This window comes from Borostomias antarcticus, assembly GCF_949987555.1.
Source record: "Borostomias antarcticus genome assembly, chromosome: 6".
In the NCBI taxonomy this organism is placed as follows: domain Eukaryota; kingdom Metazoa; phylum Chordata; class Actinopteri; order Stomiiformes; family Stomiidae; genus Borostomias; species Borostomias antarcticus.
In genome coordinates this window covers 25,057,342-25,074,175 of record NC_140239.1, presented here as the reverse complement: position 1 = coordinate 25,074,175, position 16,834 = coordinate 25,057,342, and the positions used below count along the sequence as shown (strand labels likewise).

The following is a 16,834-nucleotide window of genomic DNA, read 5'->3' as shown; positions in this document are numbered from 1 at the left end:
TTGTTACTCATGTCATGCACGTGCTTCTTTGTAGTTTCTTTACAATGAACTCAAAACTCCCTGGCGAGGCAAGGATATCTGTATAATCAGACAGTTTTGTGGCTGTTTCAAATGCCAATATTGAACTCAAATGATGCACTTGCTTATGCCTGCTTATCTGTCAGATGCAGTATTGTGAAGCCTGACCTGCTACTCCTACCTGACTGGAGTGTAGGACTGTGCAACCAGTCATTATATTCGGTCTCCTTTAAGTACTGTATTTCCTCTGCTCCTCCTCATGACGTTCTTTCCAGCACTGCTAGTTTTCTCCTCGCGCAGAGCGTAACTTTCTTTCAGCGCTTGAACGTTCCAATCTATCGATTAATGTTGCGGGGGCTACTTTGGGATACGCGTGACACGTAGTGCGAGAGTATCGAGTCTGGAACACACATTTACGGAAACTTTTGATAGGTAAAGTAACAGTTTCACTTTTTCTGTACTACCCCAGGTCTTTTGGTGAGCATAATCATATTTTGTGGTTAGTCTTAACAGATCAGATCTATGCTAACGTATTAATAGGACAACCTATGTGGCCTCGTCAGACAAAGTGAGACGGGGTTTAGCAAATGTCAAGCTGTAGAATAACTGCCTGCTAATACATCAAACTAGTTTTATTTTATTTGTTTTAGTAATCACACGACTATCTTATTCAATAAAAGTAGAAAAGTTCTCATGAAAATGTTTATATAGACCAAACAAAATACTAATAACTAGTTTTTTTTTAAGATAAAAGATAGCCAATTCACCGACAGCGACGGTATTAAAGTGATGTGGTTGTCTGTGCTCTGGTACCTTTGTAGCCTGGACAGTTATTCACTCAGTGTAGTTAGGAGGGAATGTGCACACCGTACGGGTCTTGGTGGTTGATGTAAACCCTGCAATTTGGGTTTCGTAAAACAACTTCTATGCATGACTCTCCAGGGCTCTGTAGTTTTCATTTGTAGGTAAAGTGGTCAGTGTAAGAAAGCCTATGGTTAAGCAGTCTTGATATTTTTATGAAGATATTACTAAGATTTCGTTGGAGACGAATTCCCAGCCTACATTTTATGTGTGTATTATATTGAATCCAAACAGGGGTCAATCTATCCCAGGTATCAAACCCCAGTCATCACCTGGCTTCCCTTATTCCACCCAATGAAATGCTCGACGTTATCATAACACATAGCAGCCCACCGTACCATATGCAGGATTGGTGTCCGTGTGCCCTCATTCTGGAATTTGACACCTCACGAGGTCAAGTGTCAAATCCAGCTGGCTGTGGAACGTATGAGAATGATGCAGTAGGTGCTGTCGATTACAAACGAAACCAAAGAAAATGCATGCCATTAGAATGGACCAGTGTCTAGACATCTCTCACTACCAAATGGTTTTCCATCTGGGAATTGCCAAGAGTAGCAGTAAGGTCATGGAATTTTTCATGTTTCGGGAAGAGTTGACTGTAACCTTTCTCCATACTGTAGCATTTTTATTTAATTTCGATAGGTTCAATCCATCAAGCAGAAAGGTATAGTATAGCTAGTTTTAGTAGAAGGGGGGCTTTGAGTTCATTATGACCTGTGGAGTTCTGACTACTTGTCTAGTTATGTGGGTGGGCATGCATGGCTAGACTCTAGACTCTGCCAATGCAAGAATTAGCCCTCAAGATTTTGAGTGATGAACTGACAACGTTGTAAAATAGCTCAAGTGTGGTAGCAGCACACAAATCCACCCTTTCAAGATGGTAGGTTGACATAAGCGATGTATTTTTACAGCACATATCCGAGCCTTCCATATAGCTGTCTCACAACGTCTGCAGCAAGATTACCGAGTTCCAACCGTTTTATAAGCTTGGAGCACAGTAGGAAAAGCCAGAATGATCAGCAATACAGCTGTGTCCAATTATTCCAGGAATGCAGTGCCTTTGTAAGAAAGAGCTGAGGAGAATATGGGCTGGCTTTCTCAAATGCTTCTCTTCTCCCCTTTCACTCCCCTCTCCGCCCCTCAGCTGAGCTCCTCTGGAAATGCCACGGTGCCCTCTCTGATGTGAGGATGAGAACCTACACCCGTGGGGCCCCCACAGTCTTCTTCATAAGTCTGCTGTGGCCCCTGATGGCCCCCGCGGCGAGGGGGGAGGTGGACCCCGGCGCGGGAATCCCCTTCATGGGAGGGAACTACGACGGCCACCCCATGCTGTACTTCGGCCAGGCCGAGGTGGAGGAGCTTCAGGCGGCGGCGGCCGGGACCCACCGGGAGATGGCCAGGAGGATCCGGGAGGCCGGGGAGGTCATGCTAGAGCACCCCGAGGAGTACCTCCCCCCCTGGAGCCCCGCAGAGTTCAGCGCCCGCTGGAACGAGGTGTACGGGAACAACCTGGGCGTTCTCTCCATGTTCTGCCTGCTCTACCCGCATCGGGCCGGAGCGCTGGACCTGGCCAGAGACTACATGGAGAGGATGGCAGCTCAGCCTAGTTGGTATATTTTCTTGTCTTTGTTTCTCTTATTTTTGCATCCCCCAACTGGAAATATTTTGATTGTATGTTCTTTACACTGTAGACATGCTCACTTATACTGTGTACCTGATCCAATTATTATTATTATTAATATTATTATTATTACTACTACTACTACTAGTAGTAGTATTTATAGTAGTATTGTTATTATTGTTGTTATTATTATTATTATTATTAGTAGTAGTAGTAGTAGTAGTAGTGATAACAATAATATGAACACTAATTATCATAATAATAATAATAATAATAATAATAATAATAATTATTATTATTATTATTATTTTTATTATAATTTTAATGGCGAACTGTATCATGTACTGTACCAATGCATCAGGACATACACACCAAGCCAAAGTGGCATCTCTAACCCAAGGGGATGAAACATGAGATCTGATTGGCTCTACTCCGCTGAAGAAATCAGTAGTTAATAAGGTCAAAGGTTGTCAATCAAACCCCATATACCTGAGTGTCACAATGTGCCACCCATTAACGGCTGAAATGCAACAAATGATCCAAAAGACAAACTCATCCTCCCATGTGTCTACAGAACACCGACTTCGCAAATATCACCCAGGCAGGATTAAACTCCTCATTTTGAATTGATACTGTAGCTATATTGCTGTCAGGTCTGAGGCTTAGCTGAATATCAGTTGTCTTTCCGTTTCCTGGAACTAGAGCCGCCCAGCTCTTGAGCTTTCTATAGTTCTCTGCCTTTTCACAGCAGTCAGCGCTACTGTACATGTTTTTAACATCACCATGAATGATACTCCTCCATATGGAGAGATTACACATTTCTATTGTATACCTCCCCTCCCCAATATTATATGTCCTCTGGAGTTAAACGCCAGATCCTCCGCCCTCAGAGAGGCTCTGAGTCAGACCCTCAGGAGTACAGTATACTGTAAGTGTTCATGTCTCTGTGGCCAGAGGCGGGGGAGAAGCATTGTGGTCTGAAGCGCCTGCGGTCCAGGAAATATGTTTAGCAGCTGTTTGAGTCCATTGCTGAACATGCCCCCGTTCAAAGGAAATGAAATGTTCAGATGTGAGCTGAAAGGCTGAGTCTACAGGGTGATGGAGAACACACACACACACACACACACACACATACACACACGCACGCACCTGACCTGGGAACCCAGAGGAGCTTTATGTGTTATTTGCATCACACACAGCTTTACCCTCAACCTATGTAATGTGTGCTCATGATCTCATGGTCTGAGATTCATACTGAAGATCTAACAGTTACATACCACCTCAAAAATAACTCCACTTCAAAATAAGTTCCATGGCTTTTTAGTTGAATTCACTAAAGCTTTGTCTTTATGCCAAAGCCCATAATGAAACATTTTCAAAACAGGATTTCCAGTGCCTTATGAAACCATTTGGCTTTAGGCAGCCTGTGCAGAACAGTTCTCAGAATTATTCTGTATTCAGTTATTGAGATGTCACCAAATAATTTCCATATGAAAATGGGGTCACCGACATGGGGCAGTGTTGCAGCTAATTTTGAAATCAAAGGATCTGTGCTATACAAATGTCCTGTCTCTGCTTTTAGCTTATGGTCGGTCAGTGGCTTCTCTTTTCACTGCTTCTCTCACGCCTTGATCATTTTCTTAATCCTCCTTGTAGCCCCTTGCTGAAGCTCTAGCCACTGTTTTGAGAAGGAAAAAGGATATTTTCCTCAGGATCCATTTTAAGGGCTATATGCACAACTTACCAATAGAGCAAATGCAAACATTTCTCATTATATTCATGTCTGTGCCACAGTGGCGAATTGAAAACCCACGAGCACGCGTTTTCATGTTTTAGCAACACAAAATGTGAGTTCTCTCTTCGCCCACACTCCTATTATGGTCTGTCAACCCCACAGGGATCCTTAAAAGTGGCTCCAGAAATCAGTCAACTGTGTTATCCATGGCCTTCAATTATGTCCCTACTCCGAACCCATCAGGGAAACTTTAGTTTGTGGCGTACTGGGCCCTGTTCTTTAAAAAAAATAAAAAATTACACCGTCCGTGTGCTAACACTGATTTTGTGTGCTTTGGCATAATGTACTGTAATACACTTAGACTTACTTAGAAAACGTTCATGTCCTCAAGGAGGCAATTTCTTGTACATCATGCATTAAAAACACATATAGACACATACAATTACAAAGAAAAACAACACTAAACCAAAATTATCTATAGCAGCCATCCAAAATATCATCACAATTCAGTTAATCTAAAGTGTCAGCATAGATTACAATATCATGCGCCTGTCAATACTATCCTGTAGATAAAATCCCCTAATTAATGTATTCCACACATCCCATAGTCTATGTAGCCCCAGATTCCTAATAATTACCACATCTTGTTTAATTGAGTTATTACCATGGGAATAAATTATTTTTTTGCTCGGTTGGTTCTGATTTTGGGGTGTCTGTACCTCCGACCAGAAGGGAGTGGCTGGAACTCCACTGATAGTGGATGGGATGTATCCCTGCAGGCCTTGTCTGCCTTCACCGTCAGCCTGGTCAACCTACCACACAGCACAGCAGTGACACAGAATCACCCATATCACCCCTCTGCCCTTTTACAGTACAGTACAGTACCTGTACATTCAACTTGTTGGGTGAACCAAGGCCTGTCACAAAATATTACAACACCTCTCTGATGGATTCATTCAAATAAAACATTTTAATTAGATTTTGTGTCCATTCATGTTGAGGGCAGGCTTCTGACTTTTCTTTAGCTACATCAAATAGATGAATTGGTGCCAGAGGGTACTGTACTGTAGCTTCACATCTTTGATACTTTGATGTGTGGAATCTTTCTTTTTAAAGGAAAGCAGCTGCTTTGATAAGTTGGTTTTCAGGCCTGTGTGATGAGTGAATTATGTTTCTTTTGTATAGCATTTTCTGGTAATTTTAATAAAAACTCAAATGAAAATGCAGTAACTGTAGTACACAGCAGTATAGCAACTGCTGAGTCTACAGGTTGTTAGGTTTTCTAATTTTATTGCCACATCTGAACTCAATCTGCAGTATAATTACACACTTTAGAGCTTTTATGTAACTGCTATAAACAGGTGTTTTGTGGTATTAATGCATAGGTCAGTTCTATTTCACCTATTTAACAATTAATAATGATTAGGACTACCAGCGAGTCAGCCTCTTCGGTGCTAGTCATCCGGCAGAGGGAAGTTGCACATGGTGCACTTTGAACAGCACAACACTGCAGGACATGTGGTCGTTGTATTGTTGTACTGTATGTTGTACAGCATGCTGAAAATGCTGTTTAGCTTGTTTTTGAAGTGAAATGGTATTAAAGATTAGACTAAGACTAAGAAAGATTACTTAAAGGATCATTTCTGGGTATGTTCTGGTCTTGCTTGAGAATGTGTTCTTGTTCCGTTAATGCTTATTTACATAATTTACATTGGCTCATGAGCATATCAAGTACACTTACAATTCAGTACTACGTTTTATGATTTCCTACAAATGCACTGTGTCGCTGTATCACAAAATCATTATTTTAGCTGTCCATTACACTCTGTGTTGCAGGTTGGTCAAGGATGCACCCTGGGACGAGGTTCCTATGGCCCACTCCCTGGTTGGGTTTGCCACCGCCTATGACTTCCTCTACGAGTACCTGAGCAAGGTGCAGCAGGAGCACTTCCTGCAGGTGATCGGCAACGCCACTCGCTACATGTATGAGAAGTCTTACGTCCGCGGCTGGGGCTTCCAGTACCTCCACAATCACCAGCCCACCAATTGTGTGGCTCTTCTCACCGGCAGCCTGGTTTACATGACCCAGGGTGAGTATCAGCTGTCCAGCCAGTAACCCACGTACGCAAACCAACCCGTTAATTTACTGCCATCTTATAGGGGATTCTGGAAGGGTTTCTCAGTATAGTACCAGTAGATTACCAACAAGACGTATTCCTTCCACCATGGAATACAGCATTATTGCCTCCGCTTGGCAGCTTTTTAAATTCCTTCTGTCACAAACCCCTTCCTTTATTTTAAATTGCCTAAGATTGAAATGGATGGCTGTTTTCCAGCTCCATATGACATGAGGGAGTTTGGTTCCACTGGGTGGACTTTCCAGCCCCCCTCTCCCTGGGGAGAGAAACATTCTTGAGTGGAATTTTTGTTCAGTGAGCCCAGGGTTATTCTCCATAGCTGCTACTAATCCCTCTTAATTGTTTCTCCAGCACTAGCTCTCCCCATGCCATTCCACAGGGATCTTGCCAGTGTTGCTCTTCAGTGTGCGTCTGTGTGTGTGTGTGTGTGTGTGTGTGTGTGTGTGTCTGTGTGTGGGGGGGCACTAGACTGTTTGAAAGCCTTTATATTACCGTACTTCCTGTTTATTTAAAGCGCTTCCTCTTATAGTTTTGTTTTCAATTTCCTAAACATTTGAGACTGTATGATTCTGTCAGTGAGGCCAGCTCAAGGAGAACTTCTTCTGCAGTCTTCCAGTATATGGTTTGTTCATGAGGAAGAGTTTCCGGAACACAAGAAGAACAGCGGGCTTATTGAGATCACTGTGGTCACCATGGGTTTCTTACAGGCTGTTTTATGGTAGTGACGAGAGGACGACTGAGAGCAGGGGGCTATGCAGAGTGAGGAGAAATACCCTTTTGTTTATTCCAGCTTGTTTGTTTCAAGCCAAGGAAAAACTATGTTTGGTCCAGCTATGGTTGTAAACTCCTCTGTTACCAGGGAAATTTGACCACAGCTTGGTATCGATGTGTTGATTCCAACCGAGTGAAGCTGACATTGCACTTTGCAGAGAGAAAGAGAGAGAGAGAGTGAGAGAGAAAGAAAGAAAGAAAGAAAGAAAGAAAGAAAGAAAGAAAGAAAGAAAGAAAGAAAGAGAGAGAGAGAGAGAGAGAGAGAGAGAGAGAGAGAGAGGGAGAGTAGAAAAAACACCATAATTCTCACTTCGGATGGATTGTGTAATTTGGGGCCCAGCTCTTTCACTGTGCGTAGGTCATCATATTAACTTACTGCATTCTTTTGTCACATATTTATCCTTCATTTCCTTTGCAAAGACATGATGTTACAAGGAAAATATTATCTAACTCTAACTTTCTCAGTAAAACACTGCCTGGGATGAAAAGCAAACATTGGCCTTATTTATTTATTTTAGAACTATTAAGTATAGCTATAGGTATAGGTATAGGTACTGCATTTGTAATGCACTCCCCATCCAGTTGTTACACTGGCCCGGAGTGCAGCCCGAGGGCAGAAAGAAAGGGAGAGGAAAGATTGCACAAAAAAAGGGAGGACAGTACACAAGAACAGTCTAGCACTCAAGCACACAGTGTGGGGGAAAAGCTCACACAAACTCACACAACACAACAGCAAGTGAACCTAGGGGTCCGCTATGGTGAAAAAATTGTTTTTCAACAATCCTTTAAAGGTCCCTACGGTGGGAGCAGACTTGATGTGAATGGGGAGCTTGTTCCACAGTTTCGGAGCCAACACAGCAAAGGTACGATCTCCCAGCCTTACTGTGTTGGACCGTGGAGGTCTCAGCCACATTTGGTCATCCGACCTGAGTCCCCATGAGCTGGAGGTTTTGACCAGTAAATCCATGATGTAGGCTGGGGCAGGGCCGTTCCTTGCTTTGTAGACAAAGAGGAGGATCTTGAAAGATACTCTCTGTCTGACTGAAAGCCAGTGGAGGGAGACAAGGACCAGAGGACAGGCTTCCCATGTTGTTGGACGTCCGACTAGTCAGGTTGGTGGACCCACAGATGATGATCTCCGTCTTGTCTTCGTTCAACTGGAGAAGGTTTTGAGCCATCCAGACCTTGATGTCCTCCATGCAGTCATGGAGTTGGTCCAGTCCAGCGGGGTCGTTGGCGGTCAGCAGGAGATACAGTTGGGTGTCGTCTGCGTAGCTGTGGTATGAAATGTTATGCCGTGAGATGACCTGCCCGAGGGGAAGCATGTATAGTGAGAATAAGATTGGCCCCAGGATGGACCCCTGGGAGACCCCACAGGTGAGGTGGGCTTGGTGGGAGGGGCTGTCTGCTAAATTGACAGAGAATGATCTGAGACGGAGGTAGGAGGAGAACCAGGCCAGTGCAGTGCTAGTTATGCCAGCCCCCTGTTGGAGGCGGTTGATGAGGGTAGCGTGGTCTATGATGTCAAACGCTGCACTCGAGGAGGACCAGTGCAGCGCATTTGCCTGAGTCAACGATACGGAGGAGGTCGTTTGTCACTTTCAGGAGGGCCGATTCCGTGCTGTGGCCAGCCCTGAAACCAGATTGGATTTAAGCAAACGTTGCCTTGTTGTCATTAAGCATTATAAGCCTACTCATCATTTAAGAGGCCGATAAGCACCACTTGTTGATAATAAGTCCAGTACGTGTGCTTTACCGGCGTTCACTCTGAGGGAGAGATGATGCCCTCTGGGATTTGTGCGTTGGGATTGCCGTAGCGAGAGTAAGTGGATCAGATGACTGATCACAGGGCCGCAGTGTAGAGAGGAGGGGTGCATTCCTGCTGCAGGTGCCTGCATGTTGGCGCTCGGCGGCCGGCTTCCTAATCGGACAGCGACGTTCGCAGGTTTACCGTGGGGCTCATCAGTGGTCAACCCCAACCCTCAGTCCCGTCTGCCTTTTGATCACCCCCCGCCCCCCCCCCCCCCCCCCCCCCCCCCGCCGGCTGCAACCCGAGCGGGGTGCCACAGAGCCGCCCAAACACAGCTGCCCATTAACATCCATTCATTTTTTGGGACTTTTGTCAGGAGCTAAAAAAACAAACATTCATTGTCAATGGGGGGGGGGGGTAGAAATTGCCATATTTGAAGGTGACAGAGACACAGAGTTTGGACTGACACAAAGCTCTCGACCTCATGAATTCAGTAATGTAAACGTGTCCTGCTCCCACGCACGTCCGCAAGCGCAGAGCCACAAAATGCATTCATGGGTGGAGGTCTTTGCTCTCTGAGCACCATTTCTAGTATATATTTGTCCTTTGTTACATGGCTACGGTTACATGACTCATGCCTGGAAAATGAACCAAGGCCTCTCCCCTGTCTGTCTCTAATTGTAATTTGTGAGTAAATGTGTGAGTAATATGTCGGATCAAGCAATGCTATAAAAATAGCAAATCTCCCGACCTCTGACCTTCCTCTTGACCAGGGCGACATGGTTTGCTGATGAGTCACCAGACAGGACATTTCCCAGCACTCAAAGTGTGGGGGTCTTAATTTGTATGGAAGGGGTCTCCAGGCCTCTACCATCACTAACAGCATGGCTGAGTGCAGGGATAAGCCCACAGCGTGACAGCAACATTATCCCGTCTGCTAATCATTAGATAAACTAGCCACATCATTAGGCTCTAGGAGATGACCGCTGGAGGGAATTGCTGGACGCCAGAGTGTAGTATTACAGTATATGATGATCAAGCCATAGCTGGAATGTTGGGTCGTTCAGATTCTCGGACCACTGGCTTTTCATGGGGTTGAACTAGATTAGTCCGTACGGCAACATTCGGACCTGTTATAATTTTGTTTACTCGCTTTAATTCCCGCGTTTTCCCTCTTTACCCTCGATGCCCCTTCTCTTTTAATAATGGAAAACAGTGAACAGTACAAACAGTGTAAAGGCCTGTCGTGTGTGGAGCTGGAGTGTGAGCGTGAGTGTGGCGAGATGGTGTTCATGTAAATGTGGTGTTTGTGTGCCAGGAGTTCCTGTTTGATAGTAAATACCTGCTCTGTGTCGGCCGCCGGTCTCTCCTCCTAAACCAAACACCAGGGCAGACTGCACTGGGTAGGCGGGCTCGGTCCACGGACCAGTCACCATTGAGGGACAGGGAATCCTCAAGGAACTGTGGCTGGAGTGTTTATGTGGTCACTTCTTCTCATAGTAAACTCTTTGTGTGTGATCCAGGGAGAGAGAGGCTATACATCAGTCTGGTATAGTGATGTCACACTTTCCTGGAAACACTACAAGAGTTTGTCTGTGTGTGTTGTATGTTACCTAGAATTTGATGATCCACAAAGAACTTGCAAAAAAGATTTTTGAAAAGCCAAAATGGCAGGCTAAGTACCTTAAACCGCATTCAATATGCAATGAAAGATCACTTCCAACTACACACACCCTTTGGCCTGAGGCCTTCAGTTTAAACAGCAATAATGGCGGATCACAGTTGAAACTTTCAGCCGTGTGGAAACATCAGCTTTGATCACTTTGTTGCTCTCTAGAAAAAACATATACAACTATTGCTGTACTGTACGATTGATAAACCACCTTACTGTTGATAACAGTTCATCAAATCCTTGTCTCTTTATCGTCCCAGGGTACCTCCAGGAAGCCTACCTGTGGACCAAGCAGGTCCTGGCCATCATGGAGAAGTCCATGGTCCTCCTTCAGGATGTGACGGATGGCTCCTCCTTCGAAGGCGTGGCCTACGGGACCTACACCACCCGCTCCCTGTTCCAGTACATGTTCCTGGTGCAGCGCCACTTCTCCATTGGCCACTTTGACCATCCCTGGCTCCTTAAACACTTCGCCTTCCTCTACCGGACTGTCCTGCCAGGTACCGCCAAGCTAGACTGTCTGTGTGTTGTGAGACGCTGTGCCAAATCAATTGTGTGTACGGCTTTTTAAATTGCACGGCGATTAGCGCGATTTTATCGATGACGAAATGAGAAAGCTCTGACTAAAGGGATAAATACAGCGAGAGTTAGCAATCTGTGAATAAGTGTATATCCGTTCCTAAATGGCAGGGGAACCTGGCCTCCACCCAGCATCCTCGATGTGGCAATGTTACCGGTGTGGTTAGCAGATTAGGCACGGAACAAGCCCTCGGAGCATTACTCCCGTTTTGGAGAGTGACTACTCTGTTGTGCTGAGATGGGGTAGGCATGCGTGCAGTTATTACCTTCCTGGACGCCTGTCAAGGCGCGAGTGGCTCCTCTCCTCTCCCGGCAGCCCTGGGAGGCTTGTCTGAAGGTCAGGGTGAGGGCAGCGGTGGGGGAGGGGCCCCAGGTCAGGTCTGGACATTTCACAGTCCCCTGCCAACAATTTCTGTATTGTGGCTGAGTGGCCCCTGCAGCATTCAGAGATCCGCTCTAATTACATCAGCCAGGAGAGCCCCAGACCCCAAACCTACAATGCCAGCTTTCTCTACCTGACAGGCAGACACGGACAGATTATCCCTAAACTGCCTCCTGAGCTGCCTCGATGATTGCCCTCCCAGGGTGTATGTGTGTGTATACATTTTAACAAGGGTGTGAATGGTGTGACTCAGACTGTAAACACTAGCCCCTTTTGAAATACATTTCAAAATGTTGGAGCTAAAAATAATATAATGTCAATGCTCTGCACCTACCTCACAGTATTTGACATCGGGCGTTTGTTTGTTCAAGGCCTGGCTTTGTATCACAGTTGGAATTGACACTTTATTTAAGAGCAATGTGGACTTTGGTAATTGCTGTTGTGGTGTTTGGCCTAACAAGTGATTAATTTTGATTAAATATTATCGGTTGATAGGTTTTTACCAAAGTGCTATTCTTTTTCTTAGAACCTCAGAGCGAGCTACTTAAAGGGAATCGTGTGTCGTGAAAGTGAGAGAGCTCTAAGTTCCTGTCGTTTCAACCACAAAGATTTGATCAGCATACAGATAATATGGCCTGTGCTGCTCTGAACCAAACAGTCACAGTAGAATGTCAGACACTGTTGTACATCAGAATGTTGGCTGTCACTTCATATTTGTTTGACATTTATGATAATCATTTTCACCGTCTCTGTAACAGACCAGTATAAATAGCGACCACTGAGTTTATAGTTCCTCTGTGTTTAAACAGTAAAATAAACTACTAAGATTTTGGCTCTTGCCTGTCCCATCTAAACAGGATTCAAGCGGACTGTGGCCATCGCAGATTCCAACTACAACTGGTTCTACGGGCCGGAGAGCCAGCTGGTGTTCCTGGACCGCTACGTGATGCGCAATGGAAGCGGGAACTGGCTGGCTGAGATGATCCATCAGAACCGGGTTGTGGACGGGCCGGGCCAGGCCGGGAGGGGCCAGAGGTGGTGCACGCTGCACACGGAGTTCATCTGGTGAGGCCGTCTCGGCTGGTCACACAGTGCTGCATGCTGCGTCACTGACACTGCTGTGGATAGTTAGCCTTCTGAATAGAAATTCATGTCAGTTGTATTTAGGCCGTTTTAACAACACGCCCATCCTCGTTGGATATGCTTGCTAACTGCTGTGTTAATTATGAGAAGCCTAATGCCAGTGTTGTTTCATATCTACAGGTATGACCCTGGCCTGATCTCTCGGCCTCCTCCAGACTTTGGCACGGCCAGGCTCCACTACTTCGAGGACTGGGGAGTGGTCACCTATGGCAGTGCCTTACCTGCCGACACCAACCGCTCTTTCCTCTCCTTCAAGTCCGGGAAGCTGGGAGGACGCGCCATATTTGACATTGTCCACAGGAACAAGTATAAAGACTGGATCAAAGGGTGGAGGAACTTCAACGCTGGGCACGAGCACCCGGACCAGAACACTTTCACCTTCGCGCCCAACGGCGTGCCGTTCATCACCGAGGCGCTGTACGGGCCCAAGTACACTTTCCTCAACAACGCGGTTCTGTTCGGCCCGGCCGTTTCGGGGAGCTGCTTCAGGCCGTGGGACGGCCAGGTGACCGAGGCCTGCGACTCCAAGTGGCTGAAGTTCAAGGTGGGGCTGGCGGCTGACGCCCAGGGCAGGGTGGAGGCGGCGCTGGAGAGGCAGGGCATGGTGTTCATCCGTGGGGAGGCCCAGTCGGCCTACAACCCCGACCTGAAGATCAGGAGCTTCCAGCGGAACCTGCTGCTCCTCCACCCTCAGCTGCTGGTCCTAGTGGACCACGTCCACCTAGACGCCGACAGCCCCACCAGAGCCATGAGCGCCTTCTTTCACAACACAGACCAGCCCTTCCAGGACGCTAAGATAGACGGGGTGCACGGAGCCTTCATCAGACAGGGGGAGGATTCATATAAAATGTTCTGGATGGATGACACGGGCTTCAGTGCCAAAGGGGTTTTAGGGTACTGGAATTATCCCCGTGGATACCCCTATAACGGCTCTAACTATGTGAATGTGACAATGCCACTGAGGTACCCTCACACCAGGGTGGCCTACATCTTCTTTGGGCCTGGGGTGGACGTCCAGAGCTTCAGCCTGCGCGGGGACGCCCAGAGGGTGGACATTTACCTGGCCACTAGGGAGCACACCTACACCGTCTACCTGCTCACCGGAGAAGTCACCAGCAAGCCCCTGTTCGCCATGGTGCTGGTGGACCAGAAGAAGATCGTATTTGAGAAGGCCGCAGGCGTGCAGGACCGCTCGCCGGAGGAGGTGGAGGAGTACGCCAACGTGGTCGAGGACAACCTCCAGCACGCCAAGCCCGTCTTCCAGCAGCTGGAGAGACACATCCTGGGGCGCGTGCTGAACACGGCCAGCTTCCGCAAGACCGCCGAGCGCCTCCTCCAGTTCTCGGACAAGAAGAAGACGGAGGAGGTGATCGAGAGGATGTTTGCCCTCTCTAAGAAGAGGGGCAAAGGGGGCAAGAAAGTGAACCTCGTGGACAAGCTCTCCGAGAGCCTGCCGGACATCTTTGCGCAGATCGAGGTGAGTGAGAAGAAAGCGAGACAGAGGACTAGCAAGCGCATATATGAGGAGAGCCCAGAGGAGGGCGATGGGGACTCCCGGGCCTTCATGGATTACGGAGACAACCGCAAAGGCAGGAAGGGGGGCTTCATAAAGGGACGCAAATATAAAGAGGTGCACATGGTGGCCACGCCCCGGAGTGACAGTCTGTCAGGCACGGCCTCCTACATCAGGCTGTTCCTCATCCTAAACATAGCCACCTTCTTCCTGCTGTTGGCAGTGCTATTGACACGATTCCAGAAAGGTCGAAGCCTACACACCCAGAGGTGTTTCTATGCAGTCCTCCTGATTGACAGTTTCATCTTACTGTATCTCTATTCATCTTGCTCTCACTCCCAGTGTTGACATCATCAATGTGAGACGAGGGACCGGGTCAATAGATAGACCTACTGGACAATTGCTGTTCACAATGGGTGAAGATGCACCATTAGACCTCAGTCTGAGCCAAGTCTGCCTAATGGGCGTCCAGGAAAAAATTGATTCCAAATAGGAATTGATAGATTATTAAGATAAAGCCAGACCATCTTTGAGATGATAAGCTTCTGTGGAGCTGTAGAATGGAGTCTGTGTGAACGTTGCTGTGTACAGTATTTAGACTCCCTGCCTCATATCAAAGTCTCAAGGCTAGCCACTAAAATACAGAGATGACTCCATCTGTATGCCATTCTTAGTCCTTTATAATGCATAAAAATGTATATATGTGAAAACAAGATATATATATTTTTGTGGAGCTATTTTGTACTCTTTGTAATTGAAATGAACCCATGTACGTTTGTGTGCAGTGCTCTCTGTGTGTGTGTGTGTGTGTGTGTGTGTGTGTGTGTGTGTGTGTGTGTGTGTGTGTGTGTGTGTGTGTGTGTGTGTGTGTGTGTGTGCATGTCTGGTGATTGGGGGAACTTCGCTGGTGTCCATACTGCCAGTGTATCATTCAAACAAGTAGGAAACAGGGATGCCACTTGGAACCTGTATTTGATTGTGAAAGGGAGAAATCATTTCTGGTTTGGGAGAGGAGTTGCTGGTTAATAAGTATTACTGTAGTTGGGGCGTGGTTTACAACTACATTTGTCCTCATATGACTTTGTACAGTAAGGTTTGTGACAGAAGCGTTGCAGCTATCAACAACATGCACTATTGTGCAAGCTTATTCCTATACTGATCCATCTTCAACATCAAAGAGATACTGACTCCCTAAACTCAGTGTACAGAATTCAGTACTTGACAATCTTACTCCATTCATAGATTTGGCATGAAGCATACCAGTACTCACTTAAAGGCATGTAGGCCTACGTATTTGAGCTCCACAGGATTGCTTTAGCACATGCAAGGGCGAGCATGTGCCTCCAGGAGTCTGCATGTTAGCCACATTCCCAGACAGGTCTGTAGAAAACGTGCAAGTCAACACAGTCTAGACGCATGACTCCTCAACCTGCAAGTTGGACGAGCCAAACATGACACATTTTAAATGCAAATTAGATAAGGTGGGTGCTGCTCAGTCCACTTCATCCAACTATCATACCAATGAGCTCCTGAAAACAATAAAAATCAAGTACCATTGTGTCAAAGCAATAGGTTTTTAACTGCAGAGCTTTAAATAAATTGAAACTTTTCACTGCATGCGCTGTTGTTTTTATTACTGTCATTCAATAAAGATCTTAAGATCTCAAGTGTGATTAAAGTCTCAAACTATAGCCTATACATGGGCAGAGGCAAGCAGAAATTACAGCTGCTGCGCAGCACTGGATCAGGGCCGGACATTTTGAGGAGGAAGAGGAAGGAGGAGACAAATGACATGAGGGTCTCTGCCAGTACACTAATTATTTTTTATTTCATTTCATTTCAAACCTTTATTTATACTCCTGAAGCACTGAGGTTTCCCTCATTTACAGTGATGATGAGTTTACACAGAGACACAAATCAACAAAACAAATGCAATGTACAATAATAATAATAATTAAAGCTGCAAGCAGCCTCTACAGGTATTCACAGCGCATCTGCCCTATTCAGCCACCGCCTTTGTAATTACTAAATGGGCTGATCGCCTAGGGAAAAAGAGAGAGGGAGAAAGACATCTTGTTTATTTATTTGTTTATGCAAAACTACCAAGCTAATTTTCATGAAACTCAGTAGGCTATTGGGGGCAGTGAACGATTTTGTGTCCTATTTTGTATTGTGTATATATCTCACAATATTTCCCATTGAATTTTGGCATGATACATCACATTATTTGTGGAGAAAAGCAAGTACAAAAATCAGGTGTAAATGAAAAAGGGTGTATTCACAATGATAAATGAGGCCCCAGAACAGTCTTTTCCGGAGTGATAGACAATGTGCAGATTACCCACAAAACAATTCTGGTTATGCTCTACATTTGGGGTGGTAAAATAACCTATTTGCAGATGCGCAAATGGCCCTCGGGGGGCGGGGGGGGCAGCCTGCATGTGAGCGACTGTTTTTTTGTTTATTTGTTTACACCAAGACAAATTTGTGTATCCGCCAGTCTCTTGAACAAGCAGTTACCATCCCCCTTTGATCAAGTGACACATTTTGCACACGTGAGCAAGATACTGTAGGGCAACAAGATATTTGGGACCGTCACTGTGTCTCCAAACACCTTCATCATTCAAAAAACACCATCATCACACATCAAG

The 16,834-nt window shown here is 46.0% G+C and overlaps 1 protein-coding gene across 1 annotated transcript; it reads left to right on the top strand.

The window, feature by feature from the left end:
• Positions 1 to 380: 380 nt before the first annotated feature.
• On the top strand, positions 381 to 14,531 carry dse (dermatan sulfate epimerase; the record flags this gene model as incomplete). The annotated part of the gene is made up of 6 exons (XM_084439411.1): positions 381 to 450; positions 2,024 to 2,489; positions 6,072 to 6,325; positions 10,827 to 11,066; positions 12,385 to 12,592; positions 12,791 to 14,531. Exons 2-6 carry the CDS (start codon positions 2,068 to 2,070, stop codon positions 14,529 to 14,531), a joined length of 2,865 nt encoding a protein of 954 aa, XP_084295537.1. The 5' UTR covers positions 381 to 450; positions 2,024 to 2,067.
• Between the last annotated feature and the right edge of the window lie 2,303 nt (positions 14,532 to 16,834).